The sequence below is a fragment of the Biomphalaria glabrata genome, chromosome 18 (genome assembly GCF_947242115.1).
Source record: "Biomphalaria glabrata chromosome 18, xgBioGlab47.1, whole genome shotgun sequence".
Taxonomy (NCBI): Eukaryota; Metazoa; Mollusca; class Gastropoda; family Planorbidae; genus Biomphalaria; species Biomphalaria glabrata.
In genome coordinates, this window is record NC_074728.1 from 11,343,083 (window position 1) to 11,360,568 (window position 17,486).

General features: G+C 33.1%; 1 protein-coding gene across 3 annotated transcripts; it reads right to left on the reverse strand.

The window, feature by feature from the left end:
* Window positions 1-3,242: 3,242 nt before the first annotated feature.
* On the reverse strand, window positions 3,243-17,485 carry LOC106063978 (uncharacterized). Of its 3 annotated transcripts, none has more exons than XM_056016939.1 (7): window positions 17,450-17,485; window positions 13,784-14,009; window positions 13,066-13,172; window positions 12,516-12,644; window positions 10,985-11,059; window positions 9,379-9,517; window positions 3,243-8,957 (listed from the first exon to the last, which is right to left on the reverse strand). In XM_056016939.1, the coding sequence occupies exons 1-7, from the start codon at window positions 17,461-17,463 to the stop codon at window positions 8,559-8,561; spliced, it is 1,089 nt and encodes a 362-aa protein (XP_055872914.1). In that variant the 5' UTR covers window positions 17,464-17,485; the 3' UTR covers window positions 3,243-8,558. The 3 variants fall into 3 exon arrangements, with proteins under 3 accessions (XP_055872914.1, XP_055872916.1, XP_055872915.1); XM_056016941.1 differs by lacking the exon at window positions 17,450-17,485 and adding an exon at window positions 17,067-17,391; XM_056016940.1 differs by lacking the exon at window positions 17,450-17,485 and adding an exon at window positions 17,100-17,390.
* Between the last annotated feature and the right edge of the window lies 1 nt (window position 17,486).

Consider the following 17,486-nt stretch of genomic DNA (forward strand, 5'->3'; position numbering starts at 1 on the left):
CCAAATGATTGTATGCTTTTTATAAGAGCTATATATGATTGTCTAAAGCTTTTAGGCGTGAAGATTTAATTTTTCTTTTTTTTTTACTGGGTAGGCGGTGGTTTAATTTTAGCTTCATTTTTTAAAATTGAAAATATAACTCTTTTTTACAAAGCTTTATCAAATCAGTTTGTATGTCTGTCTGTCAGATACAGAATTTGAACATATTGATAAATATGGCTGTATGCGCGAAGATTTTCCCCTTAGATAAGCTTTTTTTAAAAAAGTGTTAATAAATATTTGCTACTTTTTCTTTTGATTTCTTTCTTCTGATAGTTTTTTTTTTCTTTTTGTTGGTCTCTTCAAATTTCTTGTATCTTGTATTTTTCTATCTCATCTGTTTGATGCCTTGTTTAAGACTTAACTTAAAATGTTTCATACTTCCATATTTCGCAACCTAATGCACGTGTTATTATACCTCTGTTGATAAGAAGCATTGTTTGTTATACCTCTGTTGATAAGAAGAAAAGTTTGTTATACCTCTGCTGATAAGAAGAAAGGTTTGTTATACCTCTGTTGATAAGAAGCAATGTTTGTTATAGGCCTACATCAGTTGGTAAGAAGCAAGGTCTGTTATACCTCTGCTGATAAGCAGAAAGGTTTGTTATACCTCTGTTGATAAGAAGAAAGGTTTGTTATATCTCTGTAGATAAAAGCAAGGTTTATTATACCTCTGTTGATAAGAAGAAAGGTTTGTTATACTTCTGTTGATAAGAAGAAAGGTTTGTTATACATCAGATGATAAGAAGAAAGGTTTGTTATACTTCTGTAGATAAGAAGCAAGGTTTGTTATACCTCTGCTGATAAGAAGCAAGGTTTGTTATACCTCTGTTAATAAGAAGCAAGGTTTGTTATACCTCTGCTGGTAAGAAGCAAAGTTTGTTATACCTCTGTTGATAAGAAGAAAGGTTTGTTATACATCAGATGATAAGAAGAAAGGTTTGTTATACATCAGATGATAAGAAGAAAGGTTTGTTATACATCAGATGATAAGAAGAAAGGTTTGTTATACTTCTGTTGATCAGAAGCAAGGTTTGTTATACATCTGTAGATAAGAAGCAAGGTTTGTTATACCTTTGCTGATAAGAAGCAAGGTTTGTTATACCTCTGCTGGTAAGAAGCAAAGTTTGTTATACCTCTGCTGGTAAGAAGCAAAGTTTGTTATACATCAGATGATAAGAAGAAAGGTTTGTTATACATCAGATGATAAGAAGAAAGGTTTGTTATACATCAGATGATAAGAAGAAAGGTTTGTTATACTTCTGTTGATCAGAAGCAAGGTTTGTTATACATCTGTTGATAAGAAGCAAGGTTTGTTATACATCTGTTGATAAGAAGCAAGGTTTGTTATACCTCTGCTGATAAGAAGCAAGGTTTGTTATACCCCTGTAGATAAGAAGCAAGGTTTGTTATACCTCTGTTGATAAGAAGAAAGGTTTGTTATATCTCTGCTGATAAGAAGCAAGGTTTGTTATACCTCTGTTGATAAGAAGCAAGGTTTGTTATACCTATGCTGATAAGAAGCAAGGTTTGTTATACCTCTGTTGATAAGAAGCAAGGTTTGTTATAGCTCTGCTGGTAAGAAGCAAGGTCTGTTATACCTCTTTTGATAAGAAGCAAAGTTTGTTATACCTCTGCTGGTAAGAAGAAAGGCTTGATTTTAAATGGGTCCCACTGTCACTTGGTATGTTTTTGACGGCTGTTGCTAGGATGGGGTGTAAAAGAACTAACATGTATAGTATCATGAAGTATTAAGTTTCAGCATTCCAGAGTGTTCTTTCCACCTGATTTATGGAATTATTCTTAATGAGGCTTTTTCTTTGAAATACGACACAAAAGATTGAATGAAAATCTCTGATCTTGCTTATTTTTTAAATTTCTTTATTGACCATATTTAGTTCTAAATGGACAAGGGTTCACCTTGAGGCTATGAAGCCGTAGGAGAAGCTTTCCTGTATTTGATTATGTCTAGGTATTTGATTTAGTTGGAACATCGTCCACCACACAGACCAGTTACCCTTCCTCATACAGCTGTTGGGTCCAATGGTAAGGCATGAAGAAATATTGTTTTGAAATAGAAGCAGTTCAGGAGTTGCCGAAGGGCAGTAGGCCTACTATGTGCTATGGTACAAACTGAAATTATTCATCAGTAAAAGAACAGGGCTTTCTTTTTAAATTGGCAATAAGTTTATCATAAGATCAGAGATTCTGGGTTGCCTTTTTTGTTGCTATGGCTTAAATCAGAATAAATTGCTTTATCTATATATATGATTCTCTTCTTCCCTCAACAGTTTGGACGAGCAAGGAGTAAAGGAAAGATCACTCTCTTATTTCTGCGGATAGTAACCCCACAGAAAAACAAGAAAAGGGGGGAGGTGGGGGGTAGCAAGGACTTTATTTTATTCTTCTCTGGGGTCCATACTACAAGGTCATCTGTATCAAGTGCCACACTAACACAGGCCTGGTAGCTGTTTTACTCTGAAATTAAAGTGTACAGATAAACATTTCTCCTGTTTAAAGTGGCACCTTCACATTTGGCCAATAAAACAGAGGAAATGCCTTTTACTTTCAGGACTATGTTTTATTCATATCTTGTTTCATTTCTGAAACAATTTCTGGGTTGATTTGCTCCTTTTTTTATCAACCTACTTGCTCTATGGGATGGTAGGTTAGGCGCCAACTTGCTTTAACTGACATAGAAGAAGGCACCTGGCATCAAGCGGCTTCAAACAAAAAGCTGGATATTTCTTACAAAGTCTAGGATACATATTTGAGACCAAAAGAAAATCCACTGCCGAGGACAGACATTGACCTAGAAAGATAACCTATATTGATCACCGGCAGACAAGTTATGTTTGCGCTGGTATGGCAAAATATGTAGGTCACAGCTGGGACTATGTAGCTGTGTGAAATATTGCACTCCCACATTATTATGTTTATATTTGCCTAAATAAGCTTTGCAGTTAATAAGTTTAGTTCCACTCTGTGCTGTGAATTAAGCAGGACTTTTTAACACTTTATTTTAGAACCACTCAGTTCTGCTTAACATTTGACATCCGCTAACATTTGCTGAAAATTATATCATCTATCCCCATAAAGTCTGTAACTATTATGTTTGGCCAAACCTGAGGTCCAATAATATATTTTTATTGCTAAGTGAACATTTTACTAACTATTACTTCAGCATGAACAAAATGCTCTGGAACAGAAAAGTCTCACTTTATTTACAAAAACAAGACATGAATTTATAATGAAAAAAAAATGTGTTAACAAATACAGCTCTTTACATTCTTCAAAAACTATCAAGCACACAGTATACATTACTAGATGTATTAATACATCTTTAGAAAAGTATTCACAGAAATGATATAAATATGAGTAAAATACTTCTACTCAGAAAATACAAAATTCACAACCAGTTCACCCAACTCTTATGGATACCTGACATTAGTTGGATAAGTAAAGTCAATCAGTTTTTTATTGCGCTGGCCACCTTTGTTCTCTCTTGGCCAAATAAACAACAACAACAAAAAAAGATGACTTTTATAGCATCTGTCTTACGGCTCACAAGGTTTGAAAGGAGTTCCCTTTCTTTACTTACCATCCATAAAAATAAACAGATGAGTAAAATAGTTTCAAAATCTGAAACAAATGTAGAAAGAGGCCAATAATAGAAAATGTATCCTTTGTTTAGAACCCCCCAACTCAAGAATACATTAAGAAACTAGAACAGACACAAAATAGAGCATTGAGATTCATGAAAAACAAGTACACATTTGATTAGAGTAAAATCATTAAATTTAGATAAAGATAGAAGACTTACAAGTAAAGTTGCAATTATACATAAAACACTGAACAATAATCTTCAATCACAAAAACAAAACCTAATAAAATACTCAGAAAGACACAAAGATTAAGGCACATTCCTCGTTCCTGACAGGATAAATTTTTACAAATACTCTTTCTTCCCTAGTGCTATTAGAGCATGTAGTGAGTTGCCAAAATCAGCCAGGAAAACTAATGAGTTTAAGTTATTAATTAATATGCATGATTAGATTGACCTAAGGACATGAGTAGGACATAATCATCTTCTTTTTTTAAATATATCTGTATTTTATAAGATACGATAAGACAAAGTTTTAAAACATAATGGATGAATAAGAAAGGAAACTAAATACTTCTCATTTTTAGTTTCCTGCTGAACTGTGTTCATTACAAACACAGTGCCCAACACTTAGATCCTAAGCCTAAAAAGTGCTTATGTTTTAAACAGCATCATACAGTTTTAAATTTAAAGCTTTAAATATATAATAATATAAAAAGTATTTTAAAGCATACAAATGTCACAAATCATATAAATATACTCAAAATGAAAAAAAAAAAAAAAAAATGAAAGTATTAATGGAGTATAATTTTTCATTACAGAATAAAACTGGCTTTCATTGTTACACATGGTTGGTTTCGATAACATCAACTGTAATTGTTTTCTCTTCACTAGCTAGCCCAAATACTTTCATGTGACGTGTGTATAGGATGTTTCTAGCATTGACTAGGTCATGCTACAGATCCATAATTTAGTGGAAAGTAAATCCAAAATACATCCAAGCATACTACCGTGGACTGGACACACTTTAAAGCAAGACAAGTTACAGACAAGAAGCACATAGAAAATGCTGCCAAAACATATACGATTTATTGGCTGCCTAGGAGGACTAGAAAGTTTCAAACAAGGAAGATCATAGAAAAGACTGCCAAAACATAGACTGGTTGGTGACTGAATAAGAGAAATTGAAAATTTTAGAAAAGAAAGCACATGAAAACATGCTATAACACAAACTGGCTGGTGGCTGAATAGAAAGCATTTTTTGTGATTATCTTCATAGTACCCTTCCTCTCTTCCCATGAAGAATTCGTAGTCAATCCTCTTTAGTATAAAAAGGGAACTTCAACCTAAGAATACCCACATAGTCGCTTTACTTTTGCCTATAACTTCTACAAAGTATTATGCTCATAAAACCCAGTATCTCATCATTAAGCAAGATTAAAATAAAATAATAATACTTTTTCAGAATTCATAACAATCTCATATCATTCACCAGGAAAAAATGAATCTTATCCTAAAATGTGTAGAGTAATTCTTCCTATTTTCCTTTCCACAAATTTGACTTGAATCTACAAGAATAATAATTTACACACACACACTCTTGGACACAATCACATGTTAAACATATTACTTCTTTTAATATATAAAAATATCAATTGGAATGTGTTTAACAAAACATTATATACAAAAACAGATTGATAGTATATATTATTTAATAAAGTTTTATGGGGTACAGAATGAGTTCGAGCAAATATTGTCATATACAGACAGTTTAAATAATATCCTGAAGTCTGATAAGCAGAAATAGGTTGTTAACTTTCAGTTTTGAAAATAAAAATAAAAGCAGATGAAATTTTGAAACTTAACAAACTGATAGCCACAGTTGTTTGGAATGAGACTTAACAAACTGATAGCAACAGTTGTTAGGAATGAAACTTAACAAACTGATAGCCACAATTGTTTGGAATGAAGCTTAACAAACTGATAGCAACAGTTGTTAGGAATGAAACTTAACAAACTGATAGCCACAGTTGTTTGGAATGAAACTTAATTAAGAGATAAGTGCAACTTTGTATAAAAGAAGAGTTTCTTTGGAGTAAACTGTAAACTTTTAATAATACTAGCATTAATATACATAATACATAACAATTAAGTATTGCTAAATAAATAAATTACCATTGACCAAATTTGTGAGGAATGTTTGTGAAAAAATAATGTGTTTTACAATGGTGGCTAATATTCAGAATGTGTTAAGTTTCAGGTCTTCCTTTTATAAGACGATTAATGCGTCCTGGCACTAATAACAACATGATGATAGCAGGCACAATTAAAAGTATTAACCATTAAACAGTGTTTCTTAAGCTTACGCCTGTAGCCCAACCGCCCCCCCCCCCCAAAAGGCCAGTGATAAAGAATTTCTCAAGTTATGTGCAGCAGAAATGCATTCTACTGGCATCTACAGCACACACTTTGTAAAGTAAGAGTGCATGTCAAATAAAGTGAAGGTCATGAAAGGCCAATACTGAAGTGTGAAAGATATTTTGTAGTGTGCTAGACTGTCATGTGATTATCTATCTGCCAGCTTATCTTGTTTGGTGCCTGACATGACAAAGATGGCAGACTGGCAATGGTGGAGATGAATTGAAACATCTGCCAGAAAACATGAATTAATCTTTAGAAGACACCTTTCATGAAAGAGACTTATAAGTTTCAACCAGGAAGGTGAAAATTTAATTTTGTGAACATTGCTTATAATGTCCTTTTTACTTGATTAGTTTTCAAATCTAGATCTATAGCAGTGATTCCCAAAGTGGTCTATATAGACCCCCAGGGGTCTACGAAGTCTTCCAAGGGGTCTACGAAAGGGAAGCAATAAATTGGGGGTCTATGAGATACCCAAGGGGGTCTATGATAATGGATTTCATTTAAGCAGGTCTTGACTTTAATTTCTACATCCCAGTAATTAATTCATTTACTAATAAATGATTTGTACCTTAGTTAATCCTTTAAATATTTATCCTGCTAATCAAACGAAAAATTGTTGTATTTAATTTCAATACTTATCTAAATTGCTTAATTGTGTCTACATGTAACTAACTTTTTACAAAAAGAAATGTAGATTCTACAGCGTTTATTATTTAAAATTGGGAATTTATTCCTTCATTGTCATACAAGCGGTTTTCTAAGTGCCTTTTTTTTTGAGACGATGCCATCCTGATAAAAAGATAAAGGTTTGAAAAACTTTCAAACTCTCAAAGATAAAGTTCAGAATAGACCCACAAAATCTCTCTTCAACATCACATAGAGAAGATCGTGGTCTGTGAGCGGTTTACAAGATCTTTTTACTTATTGCCAAATACGGAAAACACTATAGATAAAACATTGAATTTACCAGCTGTTGAAGTAGTTTTTAAAACTTTTTTTTTACATAACAGTACATTTAATATTATTAAACAAAATTCTTTAAGCAACAGCACAGTTCATGGGCACATCAGTGGTATGAGTTATAACATCTTATATAATTTTTTGCAAACGACATATACAGTTTGGGATCAGCTGCGTCATAGGCTCTGACAGAGTGTAGCGCGCTGTGTGATGTAAACTCCCTTATTTTTCGTCAGGTTTGACGCACTAAGCCTTTCCCATGTTTGGGTATAGCTGCAAGGTGGCAGAGGTTTGAATTCAGTTTTCCTTCTGCTAGGTGGGTTGCAAGCCAAGGCTAATGAGTCCCGCCCGCCCGAAGCCTTTGCCCCTTCTTCTTTAGTAAAGATAGTGACGCGGGCCCAAAATTTGAGGAGACGTGAATGATAAAGAAATACACCAGAAACTCTTTGCGAAAACTTGTACAATGATGCTTAAGCCAAATTTATTAATTAACATTAAATGTTTGAAGGACTACTTAATTAAACCACAAATTCCTATATAGCATTCAATATCCGTAGCAACGGATAATGAACCAGCAATAAAATATTTCCAGTGTATTTGGTGATTCCAGTAATACATATTAATTGATATTTTAATTGGATTAAATTTGAACTTTATCAATAAAAAAGGATAGATCTCTATAACTTTAAATGTAGCTTTAAATAACTTTTTCACTCATCGACTCACTACAGTTAGATATTTGTTTAAAAATGGAGTTGAATTTACTAATTTGCAATAAAAGTTAATCAGGGGGTCTACCAAATATCATAAAACATGGCAAGGGGTCTACGAGACAAAAAAGTTTGGGAACCACTGATCTATAGCAACAATGTAAATACTACAGAATTTGTTCCTGAAAAAAAACAAAACATCTTCATGTCCTCTTATTAGAACATGAGTCCAAGACAGCCATGCAGTTTTGGAGTTGATAACATGATGTAAAAATAAAAGACTTTACAAGAAACTAGAATTGTATAAAAGAAACGAGCACACTTAAAAATGAAGCACTAATTTCAGGATGGAGTAAATTTAGAGTGGAAACTAACACTAAAAGAATGCTGTCTGATATTTGTGCTCTACTTCATCTAGCAGCTAGATATACAATTTTATTTTCAAACAAAAAAAATATTTTTTTTTTACAAACAGTTCTAATGGCCTTGCATTGTTCTAAAAGCTTGATCAAGAAGGGAGGTAAAAGTACCAAATGAGGACAATGGGTTGAAAAAAAAAAAGTCATTAAAAGGAAAAAAAGTAATTCTATAAAAATATCTTTGAATAGTTAAATGGTTTAAACTACTGACCGTTTGTTATATTTTGTAGGCTGCTTAACATTTTTGATATTCTGAACTTGTTCCCTGTTGGCAGCAAACAGTTTTAATAGCAAGATAATATATGCCAAATATTACATTTTAATTATAGAAACATATGTACATTTAGCTGCAAGCTTCTCCTATGCCTTTTTGAACAGAATACAACATGAACACACACAGTATCAGTGAAAAATCTTTAAGTCCTTTGTATGAATGACTGAGTCATTTTCCCTCAGGAAGTTTGTGTTAATGTAATGAAGATCATAACAGCAGGAGCGAACTTTTGAACTGTAAGGTGAGTCATAATTACCAAATGGATTGAGTCTGTAGTTGAACTTCCTGAAGCCCAATGTTTCCAGGGAGCGCAATGTTTCTAGCATGACTACAAAATCAGCTCTGTCCTTTTCTCCTAGCCTCTCTGGAAAAGACTTTCCCTTCTCCTTGTAGATCCGAAAGAGCTCTGGTGTGTGTATTTCAAAGGCCAACTGCTTCACATTCTTTAAAGCCCCATCCCTGACAACTTGACGAAGTACATCCCACTCACTGTACTCAATGTCCATTTTGACATAGTCAATGGTCTTCTAAAAAATTAAAAAAAAAATTATTTAGGAGAATGAGTCTTGATAAATATAAAAGTACCAGTAATAAAATTAAAAAAAAGAAAGGTGTGGTCTTGTTTTCTTTTGAAAAGCTGCTTTATCTATTAATTAATGATTATAATTTGCCAAAAAAAGAGACTACAAATACCTAGTGACAAAAGATAAATTTATTCTCTTTATAAAAACAAAAATCCCACTCTCCTTCACAAACTTAAACAGTTAAAGTACATATAAAAATGATTCTTCAAAGAACTAGTAAATATGTTTATAAGACACATTATAATGATAGACATAATGGGATGCTATGGTGTTGAATTTTTAAAAAAATGCCACTGTTCAAATTTATTGCATTAAGCCTCAAATGTAATCAGTATGTAAGATTTGGCATTTTTATCTTACTTACACCCCAAAAGCCTGTATCTTTGAAATGTTGCTTCAAAGTTTTCATTTTCCAGCCTTTTGAATTGACCTCATTTTTGTCCCCCAAACCAATTTTGTAAAACTTGATCAGCGGACTACTCATGGCTTGCGGGGCTTCAATGCTAGAAACAAAAGAGAAACAAACTTGAAATACAGAGAATGAAAAATGTAAATATGATAAAAAAAAACAACAACATTAAAAGGTAATATAAATCCATCCCAATTAAAAAACAAAATCAATAACATTAAAATATTACTAAAAAAAAAGTCACAATTGACCCTTGAAGTATGTTGGTAAATGAAAATGCTCTTAATAGAAAAAAGCTTATGGGTATTTCATCAGTTTTTCCATTATCTATTATAACATACATGAACTTCAAACAAGTATATATTTATATGAAAAGGCTTGTAGATATGATATATAAGAGCAGAGGGAAACTTTTTTTAGCAGGAATAAGAGTGTATAAATAAACCACTTTTGTTTCCCCCTTTCCCACCTTCTAGTAAATTTGTCAGAACTAAGCCACTTTGAAAGGTCTTAATGAAAAAGGTGGACTAGTTAGATACCAATGTATGAAAACCATGATTCAATCATTGGCATTTATAGTGTTGTTTTTTTTATACTAGATAACCCTATATATAAAACTCCACTATGGCACACTATAGAAATGCAGATCTGCAAACATAAGTTTTGAAGTTAATTTTAAAAGAAATATACAGAAAGAAAATATTTTATTTCATATTTATAAAAAAAACAGTGTCAGGATGCAATTAATCTAAAAATATCACATTAACACTGCCCAAAGTGTGATGATGAAATTATCTGATAAATTGACAAAAAGGATTGATCATTGAATATAAAGAAAATCACAATTGCCACAAAATGGAATGGTAGTTAGGTCTTATCTAATATTATATACAGACGTTACTTCAAAAAAGAAGATGATTACGTCCTACACGTCATGCATGTTAACCAATGACTTAAATTCTGCCAAGTCACTGGTTTTCCTGGCTAGCTCAGGCAACCCATTTCATGCTCTAATAGCACTAGGGAAGAAGGAGTATTTGTACAAATTTGTCCAGCATATGGGATGAGGAATGTGCCTTTATCTTTGTGTTTTTCTGAGTATTTTATTAAATTTTGTTTTTGTATTTGAAGATTATGGTTCAGTGTTTTATGTATAATTGCTACTTTATTTTGAGTCTTCTGTCCTGAAGACTTTCTAAATTTAGTGATTTTACAAAAGGTGTTACTCTAGTCAAATGTGAATATTCATTTGTTATGAATCACACTGCTCTTTTTTGTGTCTGTTCCAGTTTCTTAATGTTTTCTTGAGTTGAGGGGTCCCAAACGGAGGATGCATATTCTATTATTGGCCTAACCAAGGTTAAATAACATTTTAGTTTTATGTTCTTATTTGATTTATAGAAATTTCTTCTGCGGATAGTGATAGTCACCGCACGAAAAAACAAAGGGGGGGGGGGGGGGGACACGTCGCTACAGACTGTCAAACCCTGCCAGCTCCCATCCTCCTTTGGGAGGTTTGGACTAAATATCTTAACAGCTAAGACGACGTTGTAACAATCACCTAGGATCAAAGGCCAAGACTTGACAGCTGTAACTATTAGCAACACTCTCATCAAAATGCCAGTCATCCCCAATTCTGAAATAAATAATAAAAAAAAATACTCAATAATAAATAGCATTTGATCATCCATTCAATAGTAAATGATTAAATAATGCATTATATTCTTATTAAATTGAGTTTTTATTGATTTGGATGTTTTAATATTTATTAAGGGTCGAGCTTGGGCCCTATTTTAACTTTTAACAAAAAGTAAAGATTTTACCAAGAGGCCAGGAATAAGAGATGGCTAAATCACCAATTCTTGTCCTGAGGCCCCCCATTAACTAGATGATTATCATTTAATCACATCCACTGTTATGAGACATGACTCCTTGATCCACACCTAGGTACCCCCTTCACAGCAAGGCTGGAGGCCAAGCCTACGAAAGGTTCCTTCTGTACTACCACTAACCATGGAAGAGCCATCACCACAGTGTATGGTTCCAGTGAGGAATGGCGTGGTGGATGGAATGATTTAGAAGAGCCTTTCTTTCATCCTCCCCAAGTGCAATGCTTGTTTGCTAGAAAGTCCAGTGGGAGCCCACTGGAGGAAATTGTCCATTCCAGTTACCCTTGTCTCCCCTAATAGACATTTCCTTAGGGATTAAGCTAATTGTTGTTTTTTTTCTTGCTTTGTGTTATTTGTAATTAGATTTAATATTTTAAAAAAGTGCTCCTGGGAGACTTAGTATTATTTTTATAGTTTATTTTTAAGTTTCTGTAATTGTAATGTGTGTGTTGCTAAGTAAAGAAGCTTTTTAAAGTGATGATTTGAGAGAAAAAGCAGAAAGTATGAATGTTAGTTAGGGGCTTGTTGGTTGAGTGGTAAAAGGCTTGGCTTCTGAACTCAGGGGCCTCGTTGAAGACTGCGATCTTGAATTCCAGGATTTTTAGGACACCTGTGAGTCCATCAAACTCTGATGGGTAACTGACATATGTTAGGGAAAGTAAAGGAGGTTGGTGGGTGAGATTGTCACATGACACACTAATTAACTGTTGGCCACAGAAACAGATGCACTTTAGATCATCTGCCTTTGGATAGCAAGGTCTGAAAGGGGTACTTTACTTTATGAATGTAAATGGTATTCAAATCTGGTTTTATATTAGCAATCATAACTCATAAGTAAGAAGAATTAAACTTTTAACACAAAATTTGCCATTTGTCACTTAAAAACTTGATCTTTCCAATTCACCATGGAAGTATTGCTAGAATATGTATCAGAATGTCTATTGCTAAGTGTGAAGGCTAACTACATTCTTCTTCAAGCATCAAACAACATAATTTTTTTATGCCTTATGATGTAATGACATGCAAATGTTTGCTCTCAGGGTTGGTGGATTGTGCTATTGAGTTATTATTAACTAGCTTGTTAACTTCATAACATATTGAAAAGAATGAAAAATGAAGATTTTTTCTTACAAATTTTCAATCATTTAATAAAAGCTCCCTTTGATTTGAATACACAAGCTGACTACTAAAAATAAAACTTACCCAAATGAGTAGACAACACACGGAGGTATCAATTTGTAAGGTGGAGATAAGCACACATTCCATCCTCCATCGTTCCAGCTGCCCAGCCGTGCATCTTTGACACACTTAACATCTTTGTTTTCTAAATATCTGTCAAGTAAATAAACAAATATCAAGTTTATCAAATTAATAAGTGAGATAGGGAAAGAGAAAAAAGTGGACAGGTGAGTGTATGTGGGGCAGTTCGATTCTTGGTAGTTTAAACTACCTGTATCTACATGTTTTAATTTTATATGAATAAAGATAGTCATTGTAATGATCACACAATGCACTATTAGTTGAAGGGTTACTCAACATTGCGTGATTCATGGACTGAAATATGCTTGAAAGATTTCAAAAAATATATTCCCTACAAAATGTATACTATACATTTGGTAATTCGATCAAAGAATTTTTCCCATCATGGCCTAGAAAAGTATATAATATTCTCATTGCAATTTTAATGAACAGAAAAGTTTTGTTGATTTTAAACTATAGTATATATAAGAAAAAGTTAGTTATGCCACTGCACCTGAAAAAATGTTCCTCCACTTCTTTCACAGTCCAAATGTCACGAATTTTAATTTCTGAAATTTTTTTGATGTGAATCTGTGGTGACCTTGTTGTTGTTGAGGGTTTCTTAAAAATAAAATGGTTTGCTTCAATTAGTACATTCATTTTGAAAAAAAAGGCGAACACTTGCACATATATTGGACAATTTTTAAACTAGAAGTTAATCATAGTAGTCTGCTCTTTGTTTACACTTTGATTTAAGTGGTACATTTTTTAATATGTTTTCAAACTATTTTTGCTATTTTTGGATTTACCTCATTGTATGAAAAAAACTTTGCAATAACTTTAAAAATATACTCGGAAAATTTAGGGGCATGTGGCTGAGTGATAAAACACATGACTTTCGAAACCTAGAGCTCTCAGATTTGAATCTATGAATAATTGGATTTTGGACTTCGAGATTTTTAGTTCACCCAGCTCTAATGGGTACCTGACATAAGTTGGGGAAAAGTAAAGGCGGTTGGTTGTTGTGCTGGCCACATGACACCCTCATTAATTATGGGCCACAGACACAGGTGACCTTTATATCATATGCCCTATAGACCACATGGTCTGAAAGGTGAACTTTACTTACTTTAAAATATCTTCATGCATGACTTTCTACATTCATTCTGCACAAGTAACAGTTAAACAGTCCATTCAGAAACAAGCAAACTAATATAAAACAAAATACTAACAACAGTGGATTTTTCCTGAGGTCCAAGTAAGTCCCATATTTTCGGATCAAGCTCTTCAACTCCTCTATAATAAGGTCTAGAGAATCGATAGTGAAGCCAAAATGCAATTGTGACACAAAGGAACAGGAGACATAGAACTAGCAATAGCCTATATCGTGGACCAAATCTGTGTGAACACCAGCTCATTCTTTTGAATCCAAACTTCTTAGGCTTTACCATCCTACAGCTAGTGGTTCAATCAAAAAATTTAAAAAGATGAGTTTTTAATTAAGTTTATTAATAAAGAAAAAATAAAATGGTGCACATAAGTAAATAAAAAGCAGGCTACAAAAGGAGTTCGGTTGAGATATATGTAACACTAACTAATGCCATTCAATTCAATCATAGAAGGTCATTCTACACTGCTAATTAAAAACTGTTATTTCATTATCATGAGAAATATCATCTAGTCATATAGATTGTTGTCTAAATTTGTTTACCCCAAGTGGGATGCTATATACTGATGTTTTTAAAAGATCTACAACTTGAAGTGATGGTATGATATCAGAGGTCCTTGTCGTGCGCGCATGAAGTTTTCTTTTCGTGTTTAATAGTTGTGTTTTTATATATAGGAAATAGTTTGTATTGAGCGTGTTTTGTTGTCAAGAATATTGTGTGTGTTTACGTCATGCTTAGTTCCTGTATTTTCTTTGTAGCAGAGAGAGCCTTTTAGCTGTAGAGCAGTTTATGCTACAGTTTAAAGTTTCACTGTTTCCCCGTTTTAACGATGTGTAAGTACATAGCTTTAGTAAGTAGGTTGATCTTTCAGTACGGGTGTCGCTAACGAAAATTTCTGTGATGTAGCTGCATTGCTAGAGCTAAGTTTTCTTTTGTTTCAGGGTGTTAGGCTTGGGGCTATGGTGAAGGGTGTCATCTTCTCGCCCTTGGAGCTGTGACAGTGTCTAGAGTTGTTTGTTGTATTTGAAGCTGTCGGTCTGTAGGGCCGAGATGGAGTGTGCGTGTGGGAGGTGTGTTATTTGTATAATTACTAATGCAATATTTAAATATCCATGATTCATTGATTGGCATATATGTTGAAATATATTGTTTAATTTGTAATTAGCTTAATAAATTATTAAATATATATATTGTTCTTGTTGAACAATTGTTGATTATTTATTAACAGGTTCAGTTCGAATGACCATTTATTCAATGTTCAGTTATCATGCAACTTGATATATACTGTTACTGGTTGGGTTTTGCATTAGCCTGTTGATGTGGGGAACCCAGGGAAGTATGTCAACCCCTAGATAAACCAGTAAACCCACATTGACTTATGATTACTAATCATTACTAGGACAAGATCTATGTGACCTATGCCTATACTATGTCTAGTATACTAATAGGTGACCGGTCACTTCATCCCCGGTCATTTCATCCCCTGGTCACTTCATCCCCCGGTCACTTCATCCCCTGGTCATTTCATCCCCTGATATTTTTATCATCTGATCATTTTATCTAACAAATTGTAATTTTAAAAAGCATTAAATGAGCAATATTTAATGTATTCCTTTTTTATTTAAATGACAAAATTGTAACACTTTAGATTAGAATAAAATTAAAATTAAATGCCATTAAAAACTATAAAAATTTAGCATGTAAAAATAAAGAGGTAATGTAAAAAAGTGTTTTTGTGTTCATCTACATCAGTAAGATAGATAGGCTATCGATTGTAAGTACAGAAGACGATCCATCTATTCATATTGATGAACAATGTTTGTTATTCTCTTAGCCAGTGTTGCATATTTCAAGGCTAAAAATGACTCGCCCATTTTCAAGAAAGAGCGATTGAAAAATAAATTAAAGTGAAACATGGTCGTACTTTCACCACACCTTGGCCTTTGATGATAAGTTATCAGCGGCACGGTCATAATCATTCTAATCGCACTTCTATCTCTCAAAAGATTTCCACTACTTGCACCACACCTTGGCCTTTGATGATAAGTTATCAGCGGCACGGTCATAATTATTCTAATCACACTTCTATCTCTCAAAAGATTCCCACTACTTGCACCACACCTTGGCCTTTGATCATTACGCTATAGATAAGTACACATCCAGATTAACCATATAATATTAGATTTCTCATTAAGAATACAAAGTGGAAGAGGAAACACCATAAATGCATTAGTAATATTTCATAAAATGTAAAAAAGAAAGCATTCTACATAATCATATTTATATATAAAATATTTAATTGGGGATGAAATGACCAGGGGATGAAATGACCAGGGGATGAAATGACCAGGGATGAAGTGACTGGGGATGAAGTGACCGGGGATGAAATGACCGGGGATGAAGTGACCAGGGATGAAGTGACCAGGGATGAAGTGACCAGGGATGAAGTGACCGGGAACCTACTAATAGTAGTATTACTACTACTACTAATAATAATAATCTTTATTTGTCTTACAATTTGAGCATTACACCAAACAAAAAACATTTTAACTATAAGAAACCAAAGTGTACATTCACACCAGACTCACTCATAATTTACATGTGACAAAGTTTATAATTATACCAGATTGTTCTTATTTAATGATTTGATTGCAAGGGGAACAAAAGAGTGTTTGTTTCTCTTTGTCTTTGCTATCGGTGTCTTGTATCTCTTTTGTGATGGTAAAATCACAAAATCCTGACACAAAGGGTGATTCTTTATCGAGGATCTTGTTAGCTTTTTTAGAGATGTTTGTCTCAAACAACTGCCCAAATGGGGTTTGTTTTTTGCCAATGATTTTACCAGCAGCATTTAGGATTCTATAAAGTTTATTTTTATTTTTAATGCTCAGATTGCCATACCAGGCAGTGATATATCAAGTTTACTTAAAATATTGCAGATATGAGCCAAAACATAGCCAAGGCCTTTTCGCTAACAATAACATTAAATGAGGACAGTTTTCTTAGTAATCGTAATCTTTGCTGCCCTTTTTTGCTGATATAATCAGTATTTGCAGTCAAACTTAGTTTATTGTCTAGGTATAGTACCAAGGTATTTAAAGGTTTGCACAATTTCAATAGTCTCTCCAGCTACGGAAACAACATGACAACATCATTTTCCTTCTTTTCCCTAAGAAAATCGATTAATCTTAAATCTAGACTCTACTGTCTCTACTATACTTATACTAGTTCACTACTTATCATCTTATGACTTATACTTTTATATAACTTAGTATAAAAATAATAATCATAGATCTAGAAATTAGAAAGACTAGTACTAGATCTAGTAGAATTAGAATAGACCTACTTAGTAGATATAAAAAAAAAAATCTAGTGGTACCTAGACAGGTCGACATGTTGACAAACAGATTGATCTCCCTTGTCTAGATCCTATATATAAATATTGAGCTTTTAATTTTAATAACTTTTTTTTCTTAGAGTTTTTTTCCGAATGCAACTACTTCAACTAGACTAGATCTATAATATCTATAATTTAGCGACTCTAGATCTATCTATAGTTATAGATCTAAATCTAGAGTCTAGAATCTATATATATATAGACTCTATAGACCTCTATAGTCTATAGATTCTATAGAATCTCTAGATCTAGGGTCTAGTCTTGTGAAACCAAAATTTAAACAGCTCTTTTGTTATGAAAAGAAAACAAAACATAAAACAGTGATTACAGACCCATATATATTCATATAGCTCCATTGTCGCTGTGGAC

Bases quoted from the DNA above. Each gene is read 5' to 3' on its own strand.
- LOC106063978 (XM_056016939.1), bottom strand. The intron at 12,645-13,065 runs GTGCAGTGGCAT...TTTACTTGACAG, and splicing joins GTGGAGGAACATTTTTTCAG to ATATTTAGAAAACAAAGATG. The intron at 8,958-9,378 runs GTAAGTAAGATA...TTAATTTTTTAG, and splicing joins AAGATACAGGCTTTTGGGGT to AAGACCATTGACTATGTCAA.